The following is a 27,774-nucleotide window of genomic DNA, read 5'->3' on the forward strand; positions in this document are numbered from 1 at the left end:
CCCATGTAAATATCATAATCGAGTCTTCTTTCTCATATTTTCTTTTTCTTATTTATTTTCCTATTCGTTCGTTGTTTTGTTGTCACTTTATCTGAATCTTCCTCATTCTCTTCCTTTTCATTTTCTTCCTTCTTTTCTTATTCTTTTTCCTTCTCCTCCTTTAGTTTCAGTCACCATCATCAACAAATCTCAATTGCACCAATCTCTCCTTCTTCCCTTCCCTCTTCTTCCTCCCCTCTCAATTGCACAACATAAGGTAAATCAGACTAACTAAAAATAGTTAAATAGGTAAATCCACTTAAGGGAAAGGTAAGTCTCTTTAACATTGTGTGTTCGTTTTTTTGAGGCCAAAAACTAAGATAAAAAATTGAGTGCATAATGAAAAAAATTGTATTCGTATCAATACTTACTCGAGTATGGACATCCGTTTTGTGATACCAAAGATCGTAGCTTGAGAATATAATGAAAAAATTAATGATTATAAGAACAAGTTTTAAAAATATTATTTTAACCATTACAATCCTTGTGATCTTACTAATATATTGTTTAGCAAATATCCTCATAAAAACAACAATTTCTCAAAATTAAAAAAGAGTTCACTATGTATTCGGTCTTTAAACTGGAATTTAGAATTGGAATTAAACCTTGTACTATTTTCTATTCTCAAAGATTAAAAATGAACATAAAATTACCTCATGTCAGACCTTGTGAGGAAACTAAACACGACACCAACATAAACATAAAATTACAAAAACTGAAGAAAAAAAAGTAAACTAGGGACGCTTCTATATCCTAAATACTTACAAAGCATTACACAGATACACAGAAGCCTATCCCCAAATCAAAATACCTACGAATCAGGATAACAAACCAAGGATCCTAAGAGAAACAAGGTTAAACCAAATGACACTATAAACATGTATGAACGGCAACCTGAAGAAAGTGCTACACAATCAGAGATTCTTCGCACTCGAACCACCCGCTGAAAAAATAAGAGTAGATCGAGCACTATATCACTCCAATCATCAACAACCTCCATCCAAATTTTCGTCCATTCATAGCCGGTTAAGGAAAATCAAGTCGTAACATTTTCCGTAAGTCACTCGTGGCGCAATTCTTGGCCGCTAACTTCTTAGTTATAAAAATCGGTAACGGAACGGAGTTTGGAGGCGGTGACGTCACCAGCAACGAATATCCCGCATACAAGCCCTCTACTTTCTCCGTTGAAGGTGAAGTCGAACCTATCTCCACGGTCTTCGTCTCGGTAGTTACCTCGTTCTGGACGGATTCCGACGGCGGTTGTAGATCCGGCGTCTTTTGAGCAAGTTGCTCGCCTCGTTTCAGGATTTTGACCTGGCCCATGATAAGCTGCTGCGGGTGGTGTTTCTGAGGCTTGGCGTGTTGGGCCGGGCCGCGGGCGTCTTGTGGGACTGGATCGGCCCGCTTCTTGCGGCCTCGGGAACTCCGCTGGAACTTAGGGTTAGGGTTGGAGAGTTTCATGTTGGGAAAGTTTGGGGGTATGGTTTGGTAATGGTTGGGTGGTTTGTTTGCGAGAAAATCCTGCGGATGAAGTACTGCAACGTCCATCTGGGAGAAAAATTAAAGCAAAGCAAGAGAAGTGCAGAAGAAAACGAATGGTCTGGAGAGAAGATAAGAATATGATTGGAGAAGATTTAAGAAGAAGAAGAAGAAGAAGAGAGTAGTTGAAAATTCAACGAGTGAAGAGATGTTAGGGTAAAAGGCTTTTATGTAAGCGGAGGCGGCTTAGGGTTAGAAGTGGAAAAGTAGAAGATGGGTGCTTCGAAGTTATTACAGAAACACTCTCACTCTCACGCGTGCAGCGTTGGAGCCACGTATTTTTGTTGGGTAAGATTTGTTCAAATGGACGCGGTATTCTTTATATCCTTGTATGGCGCGTGGGACTGGGTTGGGGATTTGGGAGGTCAAGGAAGACGTATTCAAATAAAAAATCTTTTTTAATCTTTTTCGGGTATACCAAACGCATCCACGCATCGGGTTGAGGGTGTAAAACTAGAAAAATATAAAAGCGTGGGATATGTGATCGTATGTTTTTTCTATTGTTTAATTGGTGTTACAGAACGTGGTACACGTGGCAGACGATGTGAGGGTAACACGGGATATAGTGATGCAACGTGAGGTGATAACCGACATGGGTTTAAGGCGGCCGGTGGTTTCCTGGATTGGGCACCAAGCTACCTTGTTTATATTAGTTTCTTTCTTAAAAAAATAATCATACTTTAACAATATTCTTTTATCATATTTTAATATTATTTATATGATTAATTTAAAATTACTTCATAATCGATTATATTAATTATAAATATCAACATGAATAATAACAGAATATAAATAGATAATATTAAAATATTATTATCTTTAAAAGAAATATGTAAGTTAATTAAATTACAAAATTTCTATATATAACGGAAGGGTTTGAGTTGATTTTTATTTATTTATTTAAATTGAAATAATTTGAAATATAATGGATTAGAAATATATTTACAATCCAAAATATATATATATATATATATATTCTCAAATAAACTGTTCATAACATATTTAAAAAAATATCTTAAATTATACAAATTTAAAATGTAATTTGTACTTTTAAATATATATTCTAAACATATTTCAAAATATAAGATATAAACACTTTTAAATATATATATATATAGAGAGAGAAAATATGTTCAAATAGTTTGCTTCAATAAATCGAAGGAGAGTAAATATATATATTTAAAAATAAAGAGAAAAGTTGTGTCAATATATTTGTAAAAGTAGTATTTTTTTCATAATAATAATAATATATTCTATTAATTAAAAAAAACAAATTATTAAAATTTATTTAAAATTAATTTAAAATTAATTTTAATTAACTATAATTTATTTTATATTCATTTTAACCATGAATAAAATTATAATCTTATATGATTTCATTTTATTTTTAAATCTGGTTTTTTACCTAAATGGTTCATTAAACTCATTCATAGACAATATGTAAAAATGGATGAGATGTTTAAACTTATTAGCATACTCAAATCTAAAATTCTTCTTTACACTAACAAAAGGAATTTTTCTTCCTTTGCAAACCTTACATTGTCGGGAAAATATTCAACATAAAACTTCTTCTTAAGAAATTACCATGTGATATGAGTACCACGACCTCCAACAACAATCTCATGTTACTCTATCAGTGACTAGCCTTTTCAGTCAACAAGTACTTTGTATAGGTCAACCTATTATCCTTTCGGAACCTCTTAGCATTAAAGATCTTTTCCAAGTCTCTAAACCACTGATTCGTCTCATTTGGACTGATTTTGCCATTAAACTTGGATGGGTGATGCTAAGAAAACTCTTTAGACTCCACTATTAAGATTGAGCGGGTGGAGTAGATGAAAGTCCTGTTATAGCTCTTCAATTGTCCATCAGATCCACATACTGCCTTTGAGATGTCTCAGCTTACATTGTAGCAATTTCCAACCACTACAAGGCTATAATATTTTGCTACACAAGAGATGCATTTTGTTGTTAAATGGCTGTCACATCATTCTGACTAGATTGCAAACCTTGGGATTTATGGGTTGGGGAGGAGGAGACCTAGGTATCATCTTCTGCTTACACATAGAAAAGTCATAAGTTAAACTTAAAAAAACTCAAATACTAACTAGACATAAATATGAGTGCACAACAAAAAAAAGGTACACTCATAACCTATAGGATTTCTAAGAAAATAACTGCTGAAATACAAAAAATGTAACATCTCAATTATATAGTATTAAACTATAAAAGAGTTTTCACACATTTAATATAATAGAACATATAAAATGACCAGGAAATATAGTCTCCTTATAGTTATATAGAAAACATAACTACAAAGTTCACTTTATACATACAAAAAAAAAACTATCATAAAACTATAAATTCTAAATTCTATTTATATAATTAAATTATTTTAAAATAAAATATTCGGTCTCATTATTTTAAAACACCTATTAACTCTCATATTCTACTTTCTAAGTATATATATTTTAGAAAACAAAAAGTTATTTATGTGAAAAATTAATTAAAAAAATTATTATTGTGATTTCATAGAAAACATATAAAAGAAAAAATGGTATTGAAGTTGAATATTTCATTATTAAAATTTAAATGTAATATAAGTAAAAAATTAATGTAAACACCTTTATTCAACATAGCAATCCTAATTTATATATATTTTTATTAAATTCATTTTTATTTATTAATTTAGATCAATCTTTAAGTTTTTCATGCATGTACTATAAAGTCTAAATTAATATTCAACTCCTTCTATATATGTTGTACACTATAAATACATAAACTTTTTAAAATAATAAATTACTTCCAATTTCATACGTTTAATTTTCCGTAACAATAAATTTAAATTAAGATATATTTTGAATGAATTATTGTAAAAAAAACGAATTTTAATTTTTTATTTATTTACAACCATAAATATATATTTTAGAAAACAAAAAGTTATTTATGCGAAAAATTAATTTAAACAAATAAAATTATGGTTATTGTAATTTCATAGGAAACATATAAAAGCAAAAATGGTATTGAAGTTGAATATTTCATTATAAATGTTATAAGTAACAAAATTAATGCCAACACCTTTGATACAACATAGCAATTTAAACTAAATTGAGAAAATATTTGAAAGACTCAGTCTGAACCAATTTGAACTTTTATATATCTTTTGAGTTTTTTTTTTTTAATATGGATACTCTCAGAAAAAGATAGTCATCTGTTGAGTAAAATTTCAAAATCTTAAAAAACTAAGAGTGTTAGATGGCTTTATTCAACATTAAACAAATCTTATAGATGTTTGAATTATTAGAGAAATACAAATAAAATTATTCTATAAAATCCAAAGAATCACTAAACGTATTTGATTTTATTGGACAAATTTATTTAGATTTGTTCTCAATACCATCATTGGGCTAGCAAAATTAATTTGATAAAAATATAGAAAATCTAGCTTTTATAATATAGAAATAGTTTTTTTATAGAAAGATATTTTTATAAATAGATTAAGTATACATTAATAAAATTTGTTAATAGATGAATTGGATTGAATTTTAATTAAATGGATCAAATTGAATTGAATTTTCAATAAACTTTATATTCAAATAATAGCTAAAAAAAATTATTTGAAGCATTAAATTTGTAACTTAAATAGATAAACATTGCTTTATTGAAAGAAGAAAAAAAAGCATAGAATAATATTAGGGAATAAACTTCACAAACAATACCAGGATACCTTACTTTAAATAAATACAGTATAGCATACTTAATCATCATAGCATCAATAAAAAATCTCAATGAAAATTTATTAAAAACGTTGGACAAAAAGGTCACCACCGAGTATTTATAATTTTATATCACTGATTCACCTTTCTATGATTAACTAAAAAAATACCTACACTAAAATAATTAATGATTAGCAATTTTTCTCTCTCTAACAAGTAGAAGATAACACACAAAACACCCTAATAAATCATTTTACAAAAAGAGCTAGAAAATATATCAACTATATACAGGGATGAAAATAATAAATAAGATATTTTAAATAATATTACATTCTAACAGTCTTCGTATAATTGAATTAACTTTTACTTTATTCAAAATAATGTTTATAAACGTTATTATACTTTTAAGATGCGAATCAAAAAATAAGTTGGTTGAAATCTCAAGTTATTATTATTCTAATATGTCACTCTTACTGTAGATAATTAATATAATTAAAAAAATAATTAAAGAGATAACGATTCAGAAAGCTAAAATAATAAAATAATTGTTTTAATTTAGAAAATAAATTAATTTATATTTAAAGAGTGAAATAAAAATATAACATGACTAACCATATGGGCCAAGGCCCAAATTCCATATTTTCTTTATTCTCAAAACAGGCCTTAATCAGTGACCCAACTAAAAAAAATGGCATTGGTATTTTGTGAGAGAAAGTGGCAATTGCTTCGGATAACAACTTTTTAACAACAAAGTATCACTATTTCATTAATATGTATATTTGAAACAGACCAATCACTAACTACTATGTAATGTAAAAAAATTATAAAAAAAAATTATTAAAAAAACATTTTCTCATTGCTTCCTCCCTCATCAAATTTCTTCTCCAACTTCATCAAAATCTGCTTCTGAAAAATACTTTAAGAAAAGGGAGATGTTTGACTTTAAGAAAAATAAATTCGAAATCGATTATTGTGTTCTGGAAAATAAATTCCAGAAATAATGAGGTAAAGGAAGAAAATAATGGAGTGCAGGAAGTAATCAATTGCCTTTTTAATTATGTAACTCCTTTCATCTACAATTATAAACTAATCATCATGTAAGATATAAGAATCCTAAAATAAAGCTGAGTATCAACTTTTCCTATTATCATCATTCCTCTTTCAGCTGGTTTCTTCAATAATATGCAAAATATTTTTATATGTATTATATTTAGCGAGTGTTTAAGCATTTATAATAGAATTATTAGATAACAAATATAATTATTAGGTAGCAAAACTATTATATTGGGTGAGTGTTAAGCATTTTGATTAGTCATTAATAAAATGGTCATAATTGAAGCGTGAGGTGAGAGTTTAAACACTCCTCGTGGGTGTGTGAGGATATCATTGAGGTGTGTCTGAGTACCTATTATTGATTAAAAAATCTAAAAAATTATATTATGCATATATTAATATAATAATATGATTAAATTTTAAAAATAATCCTCAGAAAACAGATAATTTTTTGTATAAAAAAGGTTGAAAAGTGCCAGGTTGTTATGTTGACAGTTACAGATGCATAATAATTATTATGGTTTGTTAATAGATGCAATGAGTGTTTTGTATGGTGTAATGATAAGAGAAAGAGATTGAATGCATAGAGCGCTATAGTAATATGGTGGAACGTCTTAATGAATGGGTTACGCTAATTTAAAGCGATAACTAACTAATTATAATGCATCGTTTTCGGGTCACTTAATAACCTCATTTGCCTCCTTTAATCAATCTCTTTCTTTTCATTTCACTTATTTTCAATACTACAAGTGGCGTCTTAATCTCCCGTTAATTAAGCAACTGATGTGAAGACAAACGAGAAGTCCCCTTGATTAAGCAAATGTCTCATCTCTTCATATCAATATTCACATTTTTTATTCTTATAAATACAAACACACAATATTTTATTATATACATAATACATTGTTATTCTTATGTTTCAATACATATATTAAAAAGTACAATAGAACTTTTAAGTCTAGGATAAATTTATTTAAATTATATCTACGTATTATAATTAAATAGAAATAATTTGATAAATTAATTATTATTTATTCAAATTATTATTTATTATATTGTTATTATACTTCTCAATAAGTATAATTCTAATAAAAATATAAGTTTATATGTTGATTATAAATAATTACTCTCACACTATTCTAAAAGATTTTAATTATCTAACTTTTGTAGAATAGTCTTTTGTAAATAAATTTCATCTCTCAACAACAAAATGTTCAAATAACATAAATAATTAAACTAAGATTAAAATCTTATCATTTGTTCACAAATTCATACTTAAGATCCAATAATACATGTATTATTAAGAATGCAAATGTGAGTCCAAGTCTCACATTGAATAAAAATGAAAAAGTAAAACACTATATAAAGGTGAAAGATCCATATAGTAGTGTCAATCCTTTATATGATTAAACTCGTATCTTATTGACGTATTTTCTCGATAAACTTCTTCCTCAATAGACTCAAATATATATATATATATATATATATATATATATATATATATATATATATATATATATATATATATATATATATATATATTCTTTGAAATTGTGTTAATTCTTGTTCAAATAACTTGTTATTTAAACAATTTTTAAAACTACAATCCCTTAAATTCTAAGTATCACGTTTTTCTTGCAAGCTTTTTAACTTTGTATCTTAACTTGGTTGTTCGTTGATGTTATTTTTTTTTATAGTTTTTTTTCGTTTGATTTCATGTTGATACTTCTATTTTTTTTGGACACACATAACATTGCATGATCCATTCATTCAAAATGGCTAATTTAAAACCACTCAAATTTATATTCAAGAAGTTCAATATATGAATGTTTATTTAATTCAAAACAATATATTAAAACTATGATATGCTCCAAACCAAATTCTCATTAATGTATAATCACTGACCCTATTAATGACCAAATACTTTAATAAATTTAGTTACTCTTTGTTTGTAAGAAAGTGCATCTTTAACACTTAAAAGAGTTTTTTCAACTCAATTAGAGGAGATCTCTAAAACTTCAATTTATAAAAACAACGCCTCTATTTATTCAGATTACAATATAGTGTAGAGATCTAAAAATATATTCAAGTATTTTATAAACATTCAAAGAATCATGCATTCTCAATTAAGTCCAATTAACGAAATGCTGAGTAAACTTTATTTATCACATTATGAATCTTATTAAATACTCTAACTGAAAAATTAAAAATAACATTTTACAAAAATAACAAAACTAAGCAATAAAAAAATCTAGTTAAAAAATAAAAAAGGAACAATGTCCACACCATTAGAACGATTAAAAAAATTTTATAAGCCAAAAAGTTATAAATCAAGACTACAAGTATATTTGTCTCCACTGTGTTTAGTTAATAAATATGTATTTTTAGATTATTTTTTAATTAAAAACATTATTTTTACTTTCGTAATTTACTCCTAATGATTACATTTACTATCAATATAGGGTAAAGTTAAAATTTTAAGTAAAAAGTGACACTAAAAATAACTATGAAATTGTGTTTAAGTCTTGTCAGTATAAAAAGATATTTAAAATGACAAATTTATTCACTTAGGTGCCACCGTTGAATTAATATATTTTTAACCACCGACCATAACATTAAAAAGTTGTAAATGTTCTCTTCTCCATAGAAATATTTACTTATTTTCTTTTAGCCAAACTTAATTGAAATTAATTAAGTTAAAAAACGTGATTTCCAAATTAATTAATACGTTAAATATGAAAAAAATTGAAATTAATATTAAACAAGTATTAAAATTCAAAATATCGAGAATGACTTTAAAGCAGTAATTAATATAAATTTAATCATTTTACCATACACAACAAGATAACAAATGATTTTTTAGGCTGTTAGTTTATTCCAGTGAAACTCTGTCTTTAACATAATTAAACACACTTTCTATTTTTATTGAAAAGGAAATGAAAAGGCCGATAAGTCCAGACGTATACTTTTTTTGTCAACATTTGATGTGTATAATTTCTTCGATTGTGACGTACTAGCTACCTTGGGCATTCCAATTATCATGTCAAGTTAAAAATCACGTTCATAATAATGATATAACTAAAAGCAATATATGAATATAAATATGTAGAAATATCTTTAAATATTATTATAGTTATATTGACAAGGAAAGTTATTCTAAATGTAAAATAAAAGAAAAACAAAATGTTATATAATAGGTTAAGAAGCAGTGAAGTTTACACTAAAATTAATCACATAAAACTCATTTGAAACGTCAACTTTGTATTTATTTATATATTTTAATTAGTTTTATTTTCAGTTTATGTTAAATTTTTAACATATTTCTTCGTATCGAAATTTATACATCTTAAGCGTAAGACTAAATATTAATAGATAATCAGATAGCGATTGAAACAATAGATCAAACAAACATTAAATTTCATTACGATAGGGTACGTTTGTATCCACTTTATGTACCATAAATTGGTCTTATCTTTAATTAATATAAGACTTTCACCATACTTTCTCACACGGAGCTATATACACATTAAAAGTGTGACTAAATATTAATGGTAATGGACCCAACAAACATCAAATTTGGCTATGATATATTAGGCTTGTATCCATTTATGTATTTTAGTTTGGTTTTATCTTTAGTAGAGATAAAATTTCCAACATACTCCCTCACATCGAGGTGTACGCATCTTGAACGTAAGACTAGATATTAATGGGTGATTCGATATCAGATGGAACAATAGACCTAAAAATATCAAACTTCGTTAGGATAGACTATGTTTGTATTAACTTATGTAGTCGATATGAGACTTTCAATATATTTATTTACCTCACAAGCACAAGACTAGACAATAATGAATGAAACAATATATCCAATAACATTAAACTTTGGTAGAATAGAATCTATATCATAACTCTAATATTATATTAAAAAAATGATTTTAAACCTAGTTTAATTTCACAAAACGATATGTAAAATAGGATTTACAATTATTTATATATTTTAATTTCATCTTATTTATAATTGATATAAAACTTAGTTTACTTTAATTAAATGAACATAAAAGTCATTATTTATTATTGATGGTTTTATTTATTACTATTTCTAATATTTCCTTGGTCAGCCCGTGTAAAGAAAGAGAGACTAAATAATTCGATTAGGTGGTTAGTTAGCAAATTTCATAACCATCATTTACCTAACAAATTTAACATGTGAAGAGTCTTATTTTTGTATCGATATTCCAATTCAAATCATTCCCATCTGTTTCCACTAACCTACAACTCTAGCCACGTTTTCAGTTCTGCTTTTTTCAGTACACCAGTTTTCTTTCTTCTATAATTTATATTCTTAAAAGACATTTATAAATAGAAAAACTGCACCCAAAAGCAAATGTTAATTCCAGAGTATGAATTATTATTATTATTATTATAATGAGAATTATTCTCTCCACCGTCTTCCACTGTTTCTTTTTCTAATATATTCAAGAAGAACAAGAATTTTCCAAAATTGACTTTTTACAAGTGGACTATCGTTAAAGTTACTAATATATTATGAATTGTATGAAATAAAGGAACAATTTTGTTCTTCATATTAAGGTACCAATATTATATTATTATATCATTACTCTTTCATTTAGAAACAAGTGTTTAACTTTAACAGCCAAAAACGTTGAAATTACACGAGATTGAATAACACTAACTACCTAAAAGCTTTTAAAACTTAACACATAAACTGTAGTAATGCATCATTAATGATTTATGAACGATTTAATCTGAAACACTACAGATAAAAAGGTTACTCTCTTTTTTAAGGATAATTAATTAATAGATTTTTAGAATATTTGTTTCATAAATAAAATGAAACAATACTTATACTCGGGTTAATATTTTTACATAACTTTAATTTGTAACTTTTGTTTGTTCTTCCAAGTTTCTCTTATAATTTGTCTATCACATACTTATAATTAACATGTTATTATTTTTGTCGTGGGGTATGTCAATATTTTTTTTTATATGAATAATTTGGAAGTGATATTTCTTTATTATATGTACTTTTTATTTGTTTTCATTTATAAACAAAAATGCGTTTAAGAACTACTTGAGATGTGGTTACTTTAAGGTGGTTTGTGAAAATAATTATTATTTGTGTCATGAGATATCTAAGATTGATTTTTTTTTCTACACTATAGTCTCAGTATAACATTATTCATATTATATATTTTTTCATAGCCTTAGAGCCTTGTAGATATCATAAAGTATAGTATTGAAGATTATGAGTTTTTCATTGTATTAGAAGATGTAATGATGCTATTTGGAATTTTGGTTCAAATTGAACAAAGTTCATGAATGATTGTGTCATTATAGTTAGTTACATGTTATTTTGAGAACATTAAGGCAAAAACTTTGAATTAGAGTTTATGTTCTTGAGATTATTGATTATGTAACTTTGTGACTGAGAAACCCTTGATATATATTTATTTAAGAATGTAAATTGAGAAATTATGAAATAAAATATTCATTTGGAACAAAGAAATTTTATTTAAAGAAATGTTTTCTTAAACATAAAAAGGAATGAGATTAAATTATTTAAAAATAATAATTAAGAGATGACAACCCAAACTTTGTTAGTTCTATTAGTAATAAATTGACATTAAAGTTTAAGAGATGACATTAATACTTTATGTGACATGAGAAAGTATTATTACATAATGTATTATTTAAAACTCTTATTGATTGTATTTGATTTACAACTCATACTTGATAAAATATTTATATAAGGGTTAAGTACACAAATGTTAAATAAGTTCGCTTTGAGATATTGAAAAAATTACTAAAATATTATGATCTAATAAAAGAAAACATTGATAAAAATAGCAATTATGAGAGTATAGTGTAATTGTTAAACCAATAATAATTTTTTTTTGTTCATACTATTTCTTACATTCTCACATTTTTTTAAAAAGTGTTTTTTCATTTTGTAATATGAATAAAATTATTATATTTAAGTTATTAAGAAGTGAACTTTAAGTCTAAGTCAATCCCACAAAACCGACTTGTAATGTGAGGTTTGCACCTCACTTTTATATATATATATATATATATATATATATATATATATATATATATATATATATATATATATATATATAATAATTTGACCTTATTTCTAGTCGATGTGAAACTTCTAACACACAAACTTCACGCCGAGGTATAAACATCTTGAACGTGAGAGTATAATTAATGAATGGTCTGATAGTGGTCCGACAACGAGTGGAACAAAATGCCCACAGATCTTGCTAGGAAATAGCTAGACTCCTATAATCAATGTATGTTTAAACTTATTTAATGTGTATTGCAAAACTTGTATAGTCAGTAAGTAGACAAACTTATATAATATATATTAATAAACTTGTCTAATATGTTTATAAAAAGACTTATGTAATTTATTTTGTTTGACTCGTCTTATAAATGTATAGATAAATTGATCTGTTGTTTGTTGATAAACTCGTTTAATCAATATATTGGCAAACCTATATTCTTAGACTCATTTAATCAATATATAAAATGACTTATCTGATCATTTTTTGTTAAACTTGTTTAACTAGGGTATAATCAATAAACATATATTAGTTTTTAAATAATATTATTTTAAGAAATAAAACTAAAATAGATTTGTTTTAAATTTTATTTTATTAAATGAATAAATAATTAGAAACCATGAAAGAAAGCAATAATGTATAAAAAATAATACTTTAAATATAAGTCATTCTTTAACATAATAAATATGTTAAAAAAAACTTTAATAATGATTAAAATGTGTATAAGGATACACATTAAAAGAAATATTTATATATTTATTTTAAAAATCAACTTATTTCAAAACTAGTTTTTAAGAATGTAATATGGATTAAAGTGTATATTTTCAATTTATTATTTAAAAGAAATTAATGTAAGATATTATATTTTTTTTTAATGATCAACTATATTGATGGATAAAAAAGTTTGAACGTACCAGTAAATTGTGCGTGAGATTAGAGATTCAGATGAAAAAAAGTATTAATCAAAGCAAACAATTAAATTGGGTTAATTATATGAGTAAATTACTATTTTGGTATATGAAAATTTATAATATTAAAAATAATTCTAAGTATGATTTGGTATATTTAAGAATTGAATTGAAATACATATATATTTCTAAACATATTTATCATTATTATTCTTTAAATTAAATTATTAGATATTATAACTTAATATAAATACGTTTTATTACTGAAAGTTCTTTTAAGATAACATTATTATTACTATTTTTAAATGATAGTATTTACAAAATAAAATTAAAATATATATTTTAATTTAATTTTATTAAGTGACTAAGTAATGAAATATCATAAAAGAAAAAGGTAATATATAAAAATAATAATAAATATCATAAAATTATCAAATGAAAAAAAACCTGAGACACTTGATGATAAAATAATTTTTCTAATATCTATTTTTATTATATTATAATAAATAATATATATTAGTTATTTCTTATATAATATATAATAGATAGTTGATTAACAAAATAATTTCATGCACAATAGAGTAAATATAAATACAAATTAATTTAAAAATAAAATAAATAAATGAAAATGTAACATAAATTGTATGCACATGTGATAATAATATAAATATAAATAAAAAAAATTAAAAAAATTAATGAAAAGGTAAAATACATGAAGCAATAAAATAAATATGAATAAAAAGGAAATTAAAAATATCAAATGAAAAAAAAAACAAATTTTGATACACTTGTCAACAAAATAAAATAAATATTAAAGTAAATTTCTTATAATATATATTTATGTTTTTACTTTATTAAGTGATTTGAATTTTTTTTTACTTGAAAATGTTCTCTCTCTTTTTTCACACGAAAATACTTTTTAAAATATTTGGAAGTTTTGAATTATAAGTCTTTCTATGTGTCTTGTATCATAATCAATTGTCATGGCATTAAGGTATTAAGTAAACAAACATGTTAAAAAAAGTAAGATAATTTAGTTTCACCAATAGTTTAAAATATATAAACTTAGAGATCACATTCAAAAACTAAAAAGGAGTTACAGTTTTGTAAACTAATATCAATAAATCACATTGACATGAGAAGTTGAGTTGAAATCTAATAAATAAGAAAATTAATCTTTAATAGAGTACGATTTTATTTATAAGTGTGAGATATTGCTGATTATTTTATTAGTCTTAAATTAAAAATCATGGGTAAATTATTGTTGTTATTAATTAATTTTTAACAAAAAAAAAAAGTATAATAACTCTTGAAAAAATACAATATCATTTTAGACTATTAATAAATTATCCAATATAATATAAGTGATACATTTGAAACTTTCGAAATTTACTACATATAAAGAAGACTTTATGAAACGAGCACAAATATATTTTAATGACGCTAATAACATTCTTAGTTATTAGTTTTATGAACTTTAACAATCAAAATATTTTGTTTTTTAGTATAAATGATATTCCTATGTTTATGTATTTAATAAGATAAATTTTTAATAAAATATCAATCAATTATATTATTAACTTAATTCAATAAATCTATTATTATATTAAGTCTTGAATTGATAAAGAAAAAAGTCCATAAATTAAGAAAAATAAGCATTCTGTTATAATTTAATAGACTAATACTATCAAAATAGATTTTCTAATATATGTGTGTGAAAGTCTGTATAAAAGGATTTATTCCCGAAAATCTATGTAAGCTCCTGATATATAATAAAAACTTGTAAAACTTTTGAGACCACCAAAAAGGTGTTAATTAAGAAGGGAAGAATGATAAATTGATTACATATAAGGAATGGTAGTAGATGACATTTTGAGAAATATTGGTTTAGCCATTACGATTAAATAAAGATTAAGTACAATTATTTTTGTTGATAACTAAACAACGATAAAAGCATTTTTAAAGTTCACAAATAGAAAATAGTTAGAAAATGCAAACCATAAATGGCGTATGATGTGAGATTTAGGTCGTGGACAATACACTAGCAGTACACATAATATAAGTATGTTCATATAATCACGAAACAAGTCTAATAATACATATTATAAAAGTTTGTTAATACATTGATTAGATGAATCTATGAATACACATCCGACAAGTCTTTTCATATACTTATTAGATGAGTATTGCAAAAAATATTACACGAGTCTAACAATACAATTTAGACAATACTGTAGATACACTAATTAGAAGAATATAACAAGATATACTAGACGAGTCATTCCATACGTTGATTAAATAAGTTTAGGAATATTTGATTAGATGAGTTATTGATGAATTGATTAAACCAGTCTACCAAAACACATTAGACAATTCATTCATATATCGATTAAACGAGTCTAACAATGTACATTAGATATGTTTTTTCATACAATGTTAAACGAGTCTATTAATATAAATTAGACGAATATGTTCATTCATTGATTAGATGAATATTGGAATGTTTATACACTAATTAAACAATTTTAGCAATACTAAGTAGATGACCCTATCCATGCACTAATTAGACAAATATTTTTGTGCATAAAACATAAAACAAATCATTTCGTGCATTAATTATATGGGTTTAAGAATACACATTAGGTGAGTCTATCAATGCATTAATTAAACGAGTCTTGCAATACAAATTAGATGTGTTTGTCCATATACTAATTAAATAAGTCTAACAATATGAGTCTATTAATACACACTAGACAACTATATTCACTTTCTAATTAAATGTGTTTTGCAATACATATTACACAAGTTTGATTATAAACATTAGATGAGTGTAACAATACATATTAGAGGAGATTGTGCATATACTGATTAAATTAATCGAACATTAAATATTAGACGATTTTGTTAATGTACTGATCACATGAGTCTAATATAATTCATTAGACCAATATACCTATACACTGATTTATATTTATAATATATTGCATAGTCAAGTTTACTCTATATTTTTTCACATATTATATTCTTTTGTATTTTTATAAAATTTAATTTTTACATTTATATATATATATATATATATATATATATATATTAACTTTCTAAAATTAATAAAATTCTTCACATCGATTTTACTCAATCTCTAAATATTTTTATTAAAATATATATTTATTAACATAAAAAACACATACAAAAGAAAATCAATTCAAGTGGGTTTAAAACTAGTTTTGATAAAAATAACTCATAATTACTTAATTTCTAAACATTTCATAAATGCTGTTAAAATGTTTTTTTTACTGATTATTCGTTTAGTTATTTAAAAGAAATAAAGTCACAAATTATGGTCGTCAAACTTCCGTAAACACGATGACGTAGAGGTAAATGATTTAAAAGAAAATGTAGTGTTAGTGTGGAAATTTTTTATAAACCTGAAATATTTTTCAACTAAGAGTTAACTATTGATTTGTTCGTGTATTAAAATTTATGTAAGAGATAGTTGTTTTTTAATATACACTTTTAAGATAAAAAAAGCTAATTAAGAAATGTAATTATTTATCAGGTATATGATACATGTCGACACGTGACCGATAAATTTAGTGAAAAGTATTATTAATCATCTTACAAGATATTACGTAAGACGTTAGAAAAATTTTCACATACTATAAAAGGGACAGTTAATTCAAGGCTTCTGGTACACTTGAACCATATGATTAAGGTTAGCCAATAAAATTCTTTAATTAAAATTAAATTAATAGCATTGTGTTAATTAATAATTAAAAAAATCAGAATGTATCTTTATTCAATTTTGACATATTTAAATTTTAAAATTTTAAAATTTAATAAATATAATTATCTTATTTTATTATGTTAAATTTTTTTAACGTATTAAAATATTTTAATTATTTAAATTTGAATATCAATTTGAAATGTGTAATTTAAATATTAAAATGTTATTTAACACATAAAAAAATTAAAATATGGATATCCTTAAAAGTTTGGAATAGATTTTAATCAGAGGTCCAAATTTTATATTTCAAAGATATTTAACCTGAATAATATCTATTCCGGTAAAAGAGTGGAATGAATTTATGAAAGCATAGTACCTTTTTTTGAGAAGAAATAAAAAAGAAAATGCTTAGAAATGCAGTTATTGTTAGAAAGACAGGAAGAGAAGGACCTAACGGTGTGAATGTGTCATGTTGAGAAGATGAAATGAACCGTCTTCATCATCTCGCAACCCCATGAATGAATCTATTACTCTTTTCCTTTTCCTTTTGCATAAGCTTAGAAATTTTAGACAAAATAAGAGAAAAAGAAGAAGAAGAAAACGTTGATTCATGGTTGCAGCAGAGTAGTGCAGTTGACAAGAACAAATGCACATGCTTGTCGTGTGATTGCCGCTTCACCTCAACATTAAATTTCCTCTCCCCACTGTTCCTTCTTTTCTCTTCTGCACAGAAAGCGACACAGTATGACATTCACACTTCAATCCATGATTTCACACACAAACACACTTATTTCATCAATCTTATATTAATTTCTTTATATATATAATGTTATAAAAAGAGTATAAACAAGGAGTTTTGTTATTTAAAAAACCCTATATAATCGAAATTGAATTATTTTTTGTTGAATTGGAGATATATTTGGTCACTTCAAAAAGAAAGTCTCACATAATAATGAGTTAAAAAAGAAGAAAAGAGAGAGACAAAGAGAGATATGAAAAAAGATTCAAAAGCTGTAAGAAAAAAGAGCTATCTTTTTGGAAAACCACAAAGCAGTTGAAACCTTGGAGATCAAGAAGAAAACAGAACACCCATTACCATTAACTTTCAAAGGTTTCACAATTCATTACACAAGGCACCCTTTATGCTTGTGCCTCCAAATATCTCTTTCTACATGCATACTTACATCAAACAATGAAAAAGAACCTTCTTTTTGTGTTTATTCTTCTTCTGCATTGCGTTGCTGCTGCAGACCCTCCTGCTTCCTCTCCTCAACTTCCACCTGATCTCTCTCCAGGCACTCATTCATCTCTTTCCCATCATTGAAATTCTTAATCTTTGTTAACTAATTGGTTTTACTGATGATTCTTTTCACTTTTGGATTCTCACAACTGTTAAAGCAGGGGAGGGGCAGCATCACCTGCACAAGAAAATGCTAGTAGCTATTGTCGTAGCCACCATTTCACTTGCTGCACTCATTTTCGGTTTCTTATGTTTCTGGATTTATCACACTAAGTGTCCAACAAAATCCAAAACCAAAAAGGTTCAAACTCCTGGTCCAGGTACTTGTTTATTTTGTAATGTTCCATTTCTCATACACCTTTTTTAAGAAAAAATCAGAATTGAATTGCCCCTATGGTATTGTCTGAGATTACTTTCTTTTCTCTATTTGTGTTGTGCTTTTGAATGGCAAGATGCAGAGAGGGGGATCACCCTTGCGCCGTTTCTGAGCAGATTCAGTTCCGTCAAAATTGTTGGTATGAAGGAGTCTGTGCCGATAGTTGATTATAAGCAAATAGAAAAAACGACCAATAATTTTGAGGAAAGTAACATCTTGGGCGAGGGTGGTTTTGGATGTGTTTACAAGGCTCGGTTGGATCATAATCTGGATGTTGCAGTAAAAAAACTACACTGCGAGACTCAACATGCGGAAAGAGAATTCGAGGTAATGATCACATATTACTTGTTCATTTGCTGGTTCTCTGTTTTCAACTTCTTGTTTCTGGTCCTTTCAATCTTGAGTGGTGTGATGAAATTGCAGAATGAGGTGAAATTGTTAAGCAAAATTCAGCATCCGAATATAATCTCCTTACTGGGTTGTAGCGCTGATGGTGACACGAGGTTTATTGTTTATGAGTTGATGCAAAATGGATCATTGGAAGCTCATTTACATGGTAAAATACTGTATTCCATGCTTAAATGCATAGCAGAGAGGACCTGGTTTTCTTATCCAAAATCGATTAAATTTTGAAAATCATTTATAAAATATATTTGTTTTAGAAACCAAAGATCAGAAAAGGTCAGGAGATGTTATATTTTTTCTTCTGGAGAGTCAAAGGACAATAATTAGAAAACACAATCGTGTTCCTGAAGCAAACAGTCTCAGATGTGTTCAAAAGACAAATAAAATTTAGAAACAGGAAAACTTTTCCGAAACAGTAAACAAACGACATTCCATTCTCGTTACAAATTCTTATGGTGTGATTCTTTTCCAAAATCTAATGCTTAAGGACCTACTCATGGCTCGGCATTGACATGGCACATGAGGATGAAGATTGCTCTTGACACAGCAAGGTAATGTTCCTTAAAAGAGATTTTGATCTTTCTCTTTTCTTCATTACAATTGTATTAACATTCTTCTGGTATTCTGACAGAGGACTAGAATATCTGCATGAGCACTGCTACCCTGCAGTGATCCACAGAGACATGAAATCTTCCAATATTCTCTTAGATGCAAACTTCAATGCCAAGGTAAGAAAATCACGTTAGATTTGCCATAAAAGTTACTTCCTTTTACCATTTCCAATTGTTTTCATCTTTGTCGTATTCACCTAAGTTTCATATTATGTGTTGGCATCCTCGAACTTATTGGTGGTGGATTCAGCTGTCTGATTTTGGTCTTGCCATAACTGATGGGTCCCAAAGCAAGAAGAACATTAAACTATCGGGTACCTTAGGATACGTAGCACCGGAGTATCTTCTAGATGGTATGCCAACTAAACCCGTTATCATTATTATACGCCATATGCATTGGTTTGACAAGTTGGATATTTTACTATATCGTAACCCTTTAGCAAACCAGATCCAAGAAATTGTTTCTCTTAGTCCTCTTTGATTTTAAGGACGTCACGACTTTAGGGTGGATTTGAAACATATGACCTGTGTATCTTGTTCTTATCTTGGACATGTTGTCATGTACCTGCCCTGTTGAAAAGTCACATTTACTCGTTATTTAAATTACCAAATCGACAATGTCATACAAAATGAATACACATGGAACAAATTTTTAAGTTAATAAAATCACATGCTTTAGTTTCTAATCATTGGTTATAGAGCACTTTATTTGGAAGTGTATGTCTCTCGCTTTAGAAATGGAATTTATTCTTGTCTGCAAAATGGGAACACTTATATGCTTTGAGATTATTTTTTGTCTCTAATATGTTTTTGACTGTTGAGAGGGATTTCATTTCAATTGAGGTAGATATATTTCCTTTAGACATGGATGATTGGGTCAATAATATACCAGTAATATTTTAATATTATCATGGAGAAATGTCTTAGATTCATCCCAAAGCAAGTTCGTGTACCAATGTGAAATTCATGTGTCGAACTAATTATTGAGGATGCTGCAATTCAATAATTTTACAGGTAAATTGAGTGATAAAAGTGATGTGTATGCTTTTGGGGTTGTGCTATTGGAGCTTCTATTAGGAAGGAGGCCAGTGGAAAAACTGGCACCGACGCAATGCCAGTCTATTGTCACATGGGTATGGGCTACTTTTCATCTCATGTACCTATAACTATGGAAAGCAGTGTAAGGTACATAACTATTTATGATTGCAGGCCATGCCACAGCTCACAGACAGAGCCAAGCTTCCAAACATTGTGGATCCAGTGATTAAGGACACGATGGATCATAAACACTTGTACCAGGTTTGTGATCCCGGAATTCAAAATTCAAAACTCATTTCCCACAAACACTTGTACTAGGTAGTTTCCTTCACCAAACAAAACGTACTTTTCTTTGACAAGTTTTGTGCTTTATAGGTTGCTGCTGTAGCTGTGCTATGCGTGCAACCAGAGCCTAGTTATCGCCCTCTCATCACAGATGTTCTTCACTCACTTATCCCTCTTGTTCCCATTGAGCTCGGAGGAACACTGAGAGTTTCGCAAGTGAGGCAGCATGCCTCTCTTGCTGTGAATTACCGTCTTTGATAGTACCTATAACAGAGAGAATGGATGCTTCCAACACATATAGTTTTACCAAATACATCAAATTACAGATAGTCCACGACAAACTACAAGAACATTAATTTGGGAAGGGTGTTTACCTTAAATAGGGGAAAAGAGCATTAGATTGTTCATAACAGATGTAAAGAACAAAATTTTTAGTTTTAGTTTCTTTTGGGTAGAGATGGATTGTGTATAGACTCTGTAGAGTATTGAATTTGTATAAACTTGGATATGTTGTCTTCCATTCCATTACATAAAGAGAAAATATCACAAGCAACCTCTTAAGTCAATCAAGTATTGGAGTTCTGAAATGATGAAGAGTCCATAGAAGGTGGTCCAGGGACCAAGTGACTGACCAATACTGTTAAAGCACATAATTTGTGATCTAGATTTCCATTAGGGTTAACAAATAAGGCAGCAAGTACATAGTCCGTCTATAGAATGAACCCTGAAAGTACCATTTACTTTCACACTTTTTAGTTTTACTGATATTCTTTTTACAACGGTTTTACTAACCTCATGCATTCGCTTCCATCACCACGTATTTGGGCCAACCCAGGGGTGCTAGATTTACGGTATTTTTGTTTAATCAGAAGATATACCGTAAATGAAACCTATGTTCAACTATACAACAAGAAATGAACACTTGTCAAAAACCGTAAAATAATTTCTTATTTTTATTCAAAATGTGAATTGTCACACACTTGGATTCCTTTCGTAAATGAAACCTATGTTCAACTATATAAGAAATTAACATTTGTCACAAATCATAAAATAGTATATTAATGAATTTTCACTTGATCTATTTTCTTATTTCTAGTGGATTGTCACACACTTGGATTCCTAAGGTTTTATCAAAAGTGAAGTAGAGACGAGGGAAAGGTGAGAAAAGATGAAATCCTGGTCACATTGAAACGCATGAAATATGCAGAAAGTTTACAAATGGAGAAAGTGAGATGCGGAGAATTTCAACACTTGAGATAAGAAAGGCAAAAAAGTTGTTTTCTGATACTGCAAGCAGAAGTGGTTTTTTTTTTTTTATTTATTTATTATTATAATGTTATATATATATATAAATACTTGTAAACTATTTAAAAAAATATATATTTTTTTTTATTTTATATGATTTAATTTATTAAGTGAACCAAACTAATTAAATACATTATTTATTGAATGTTATATTAAAATTTTGTAGTAATGAAAAGCTTAATTGTATAAAATTGATTATTTTAAAAATTTATAATTTAGTTATATTTAAAATGAGCAGTATCTTTTTACCTCCAATATTCATTAGTTTTTACCATCTTGTTCGTTTTTTTTAAACCATTGTATTTCAATTTATTTTTTATTTTTTGCATTAATATTCTTAGTTGTGAATTTTGCAGTATAACTTAAAAATATTATTAAGAATAAAATAAATAAAAAATTATATACACCAAATTGGAGAAACCGTTACATATTATTATAAACTATAACATAAATAATTTAATATATTTATATTGGATTACAAATTTAATTAATTATGATTTTTTTATCATCATTATTGTTATTATTATAAATTAAAAACAATAAGTTTGTTAGCAATAAATAAAATTTTCTTTCTTTTCACTCATTTTTTCCCAACCCAACATTTTTTTATTCATTTTATATATTTTTCTTTTGAAGCTCAATATCAAATTTGTTTTCCTTTCGCCAAAAGTAAAACTGATACCAAAAATAAATAGAAATCAGATTTCTTCTAAAAGAAGCTACATAAAATGCATTTCTAAAAACCAATTGTTAAAACTAGGCTGATTCTTCAACTTACTTGACAAATACTTCCAAGATAACCTTGGCTTGTTTTTTCTCATTTTTTAAACCTTGAAACAGCACGTCAATATAGATTGTCGAACCACTGTCTAGCCACCAAGAATATATCAACGAGGCTAGACTCAAGACAAATGAAAGTTAGTTATCATCTTCAATTTCTTTTATGCCATTTCTCCTTAACACTAGAAACACCAAATAACTTTCTTAAAGTTAGTTGAATCGGGACCTTTTACACTATGGTGTTGACCCTTACTTGATTTTCCCACGTCCCTTACCAGAAGTTGGTTTATCATGGACAGGTAACAGGACCGTGTCACTCCTTTCTTTAATAAGTTTATCATTCTTAGAAGCACACCTGCCAATAAAGTTTCTCATCAATGGTATTGTGGGTGGTTTTAATTTGTGTTAAAACAACGGGTATACTACCTTATGCATGATGAACAATAAATTTATCATCAAGGTCAATTTGGTGAACCATCTTCATAATGAATTCCTTACGCCCATAATGTTATCAAATCTCATGTATGAGAACTCTTCCCTCAGACATCGGGACTCAACAATGACACTAAGTACCTTTCTCCTAATGCGGTGAGCAACTGTTTAACTGTTAAAAGATGTTCAAAGATAGTCCTCTTAATAGCCATCAGACCCAAACCATCAAACCTCTCAACTTAGACAAATGTTCCTTTTGTCCATATGTGCTCTTCCCATTTTTTTACATAAGAACAGTATTTCCAAAGAGAAATCTAGATCCCTTCCATTTGCCACATAGTCCATTCAAGATCTCAATAAATTCACTTTAAATCAAAACAATAATGCATCACAACATATCACGGGCCAAATATAACACAGAAGCAAGCCATATTGGATAGTATGCACAAACCAATGTTACAACCCAGGTCGGGTCAATACCTCAGATGCATTAATCCATGAAAACAATTCAGAAAATTGTCCCCTTTAGACAGAAAATCCTAGAACTAGCGTTTTCCCATCAATAACATCCATCCTTAACTTCCAACTCAATCATACAATAATCCCTGTGCACTCCTCGATATGATAAAAAACATTCCTCAAAGTACAAAAACAAAGTTCAAGAAACAATACATGAAAATAACAGCTTAACCCACGAAAAGATTCTTACATGAATCTTATTTTTTTACCAAAACCATGACCTAGTCAATAAGCAAATGTGCTGGTCATTAATAAATGATTAAAAGCATTCTCAGTGTTTGGATTCAAACAATAACATATTAAAACATTTATGTAAGATAAAGTGAAGTAACAAAACATATATTTAATGTAATATAATTTCAACCTATAAAGGTCAAAATAGTATTTAGTCAACTAGATAAGTCAAGATATGCAATATTTAGTCAATAAAATCAAAACAAAATTATATTAAAATAGGACATATTTACTCAATAAAATCTAAATTATATAGCAAAGTGTTCCTTTATCAAATGACGCTCCCTAAATTCTAAAGTTTTCAAAACAAACGTTACATTACAACCCATACTCTTAATCAGTAGTGACAATTTCAGACCAACACTGATTTCAAAAATGGATGCTTAGCGTTCAGAAAGTACTCTGAAAGATGAAATATACAGGTAGCATTTGACCGAAAAGTCATGCTTAAACACCAAACCAATTTTAAATCAAAATCCATGATAAAGCAAGTAGAAAGCGTCGAGAAGTCACAGACTATTTGTTCTATAGATTTATCAGTCAAAAATTTAAACCAAAAAATAATCAAACGAATTTGCCTAGTTAACATTTTGCATTTTGGCAGCTCCAATAAACCAGCTTTGCATCTCTTCTAACCCATAAGCCATTCACATAAAGTCTGCAAATCCATTCAATGAATTCCAAACTTCAATTGTGATAACATCTCAATCACAAATCAAACTGTACCGCTACTCAAGCAATAGAAAAATAAACATCACTACCACGTCATGAGTAATTGTGATCTTACATTCACAAACTGTATCATAAAGAAGGTAAAAGAGAGGCACAACTAAGGAGCGTTATGCACAATGTCTATAATGACGAAAAAACAAAAGCACAACATTGTTGCCTATCATTGAACATAGAACAAAGTAGCCTAAATCACCAAGTATCGCACACATAAAGATAAAACGCACAGAAAAGATTATCAACAGTCAAACAAAATTAAAAGCGAACTTATAATAATCCAGAAGAAAAATTGCGAAGAATTCAAAGATACTTTAGAAAGCGGTGGTGAGCACCATTAGTAATGACTACAATAAGTTTCCTTACACAATATAGTCTTTAAGTAAATGAAAAACATAAAACCTCCAAAACAATGTTTTTGCCTCAACAAAAAAAAGTAAAGAAAAAAGAAAACTAATTAATTGGATAAACCAAACCGAGGCAGAGCAAACACCTCAGAATCCAAGCTTGGTGCGACGCCAGTGGCGGCGCTTGGCATTGTACCTGAAAGGTAAAATGGAACCTTTAGCGTGAAAAGAGCAAAGTGAAACGCAACGGAACCGTTATTAGGCGAAAGGTAGGGAATTCGTACCTGATGGTGTTGTCAGTTCTCATGCGGATCCAGTAGGGGATGGGCCTGTTCTGCCTCATCTTCTTCGCCAACTTCTTCTTGATTCTGAAAGTCTTGTGCGACGGCTGCAAACAACGAAAAAATCAGATACAAATCAAACGCTGAAAGCGCAGCTGAATCGTTATCGCTTCTGCAACAATTACAAATTGAAAAGTAGAGGTTGTGAATTTGATCGACAAGTACCATTTTCGCTTTGTCTTCTGGATGTTCGCCTGCGCCGACTGTTGAACTGAGACCGAACAGCGAAAACCCTAATAACCAAACCCTAACGACGAGATAGAAACACGCCCTTGTTTTATACCCCCACCTATTGCTCTAATTAGGGTTTTATTGTGGTTATTTTTCTATTCTTATTGAGAAAATAAATAATATATATATTAAACCGGTAAAAAGTTTTCTTATAAAATAAATTAATGAATGAAATAAATTTTAGGTTCTCGTCGATTTTTATTTCAAACACTCAATTGTTTTAATTTACAAATTAGATATATAGTTAATTAAATAATTTTATTTAACTTCATCGGTATTTTTTCTATTATTCAAGTATCTGAAAACATATGTAACAGGATCTGTTAAGAGATAATATAATTAATTCTCTGAAGTTTAAGGGCAATGTGTCACACACCATAGGATGCGAATTATGTTGGTTATTATAATAAAAAATAAGAGTAATGAGACACACTTTTATATTCTTTGATACAGGTTATAAGGATAAAATAATAAAAGAAATATAAATTTTTATATTATTTTAAAAAATAAGAAAATAAAGAATAAATATAGATATTGTCAAATGAACGTAAAATATGTATTAAAAAACTTTTACTCCAAAAAAGTAAATTGCACCAGAAACCTAAAATATATTTCTGTTTAAAATGTTATCACGATAATAAATGAAAAATACAAATAGACGTTTATTAAAATCTTAAACAATTTTTGTATGAATGCTTAAATATTTCATTTAAAAAAATCAATAATCAACCTAAATATACCTCGTGAAATATTTGAAATTTATTTTGACCTAAATTATTTAAAGAGTTGTTTAATATATAATACATTGACCTATAATAGTAAATTGAAATTAAATATTTACTAATTTATTAAGTTGCATAACTCGTGTATAATTCAAACTCATGCCTGTTTAAAAATTTATTTTTATATCATGAGTTATAATATATATATATACACTATTGTGGAGAAAACATCTCAAACTATCATTCTTTAATATTTTTATTTATGCTTAATCCCGTTAAACATTTATCTCTTCTAATTATGTTTTAAGCTCTGTCAATGAATGGATCAATTTTAATATTTTTATTAATTTCCATAAATAATTGTGAAAATATGTATCATGATTTTTCCGTATTTATAGTAAAACTAAAATATATATTGTACATTGAAGACTAGTCATTTATCAGGAGTTTTAATCATACAAAAAAAATCAATGAAATCTGTCTTAAGTACTAATATGTAAGAGGTTTAAATAACATCACTCACTATACATTGTTACAATTCTCACCTAATCAATAATATTTTGTTAGATAAATTTATCTCTACATTCATTTGATTAAAAAGTGGTTGTCGTGTCATTTATAGTATTATATATGGCATTATACATACTTTAACATATGTGTAAATTAGGATAAAAGCTTGACTTTGCTTGTGTTTTTTTTTGTTTTTTTATCAGCTATTTAATAAATCTCATTTTCAAAACTAAGTTTTAGATTAGTAAGAACTGCAGGGTTTGAGTTTTTTGGGCCAGGGGGTAAATGGATTGGTTTAAGTCGTTTGGGTCATGGGCTAGATATTAGAGCTAACTATAGCTATTGGGCCCTAGTATGTGTAATTGCTAATTGCACCTTATATTAATAGAAGAAAACAAAAATATCTTCTTTCTCTGTAGTATGCTACTGCTGCTACTGTTATTGTGCTGTGTCATTAATAGTATGTCTTTCTTACCTCATCAACAAGTATTTGGTTTTATCTCGGAACAACAAATACATTTTGTGTAACAAAAGATAGTAACTATACATAAATGTACAAAATTGCATCATTGAGAATGTACACATGCTTCCTCAGGTTTTG

The 27,774-nt window shown here is 27.4% G+C and overlaps 3 protein-coding genes across 3 annotated transcripts; 1 reads left to right on the top strand and 2 right to left on the bottom strand.

The window, feature by feature from the left end:
* Nucleotides 1-632: 632 nt before the first annotated feature.
* Nucleotides 633-1,864, bottom strand: LOC108330821 (uncharacterized). The gene has a single exon (XM_017565387.2). The coding sequence runs from the start codon at nucleotides 1,585-1,587 to the stop codon at nucleotides 1,066-1,068; it is 522 nt and encodes a 173-aa protein (XP_017420876.1). The 5' UTR covers nucleotides 1,588-1,864; the 3' UTR covers nucleotides 633-1,065.
* Nucleotides 1,865-18,011: 16,147 nt separating this feature from the next.
* LOC108331074 (probable receptor-like protein kinase At1g80640) lies at nucleotides 18,012-21,674 on the top strand. The gene is made up of 10 exons (XM_017565691.2): nucleotides 18,012-18,366; nucleotides 18,473-18,631; nucleotides 18,764-19,014; nucleotides 19,111-19,243; nucleotides 19,580-19,643; nucleotides 19,724-19,820; nucleotides 19,954-20,056; nucleotides 20,718-20,836; nucleotides 20,913-21,002; nucleotides 21,117-21,674. The coding sequence occupies exons 1-10, from the start codon at nucleotides 18,264-18,266 to the stop codon at nucleotides 21,282-21,284; spliced, it is 1,287 nt and encodes a 428-aa protein (XP_017421180.2). The 5' UTR covers nucleotides 18,012-18,263; the 3' UTR covers nucleotides 21,285-21,674.
* Nucleotides 21,675-25,314: 3,640 nt separating this feature from the next.
* On the bottom strand, nucleotides 25,315-26,034 carry LOC108331141 (60S ribosomal protein L39). The gene is made up of 3 exons (XM_017565773.2): nucleotides 25,876-26,034; nucleotides 25,654-25,757; nucleotides 25,315-25,565 (listed from the first exon to the last, which is right to left on the bottom strand). The coding sequence occupies exons 1-3, from the start codon at nucleotides 25,876-25,878 to the stop codon at nucleotides 25,517-25,519; spliced, it is 156 nt and encodes a 51-aa protein (XP_017421262.1). The 5' UTR covers nucleotides 25,879-26,034; the 3' UTR covers nucleotides 25,315-25,516.
* Between the last annotated feature and the right edge of the window lie 1,740 nt (nucleotides 26,035-27,774).

The sequence above is a fragment of the Vigna angularis genome, chromosome 4 (assembly GCF_016808095.1).
Source record: "Vigna angularis cultivar LongXiaoDou No.4 chromosome 4, ASM1680809v1, whole genome shotgun sequence".
Taxonomy (NCBI): Eukaryota; Viridiplantae; Streptophyta; class Magnoliopsida; order Fabales; family Fabaceae; genus Vigna; species Vigna angularis.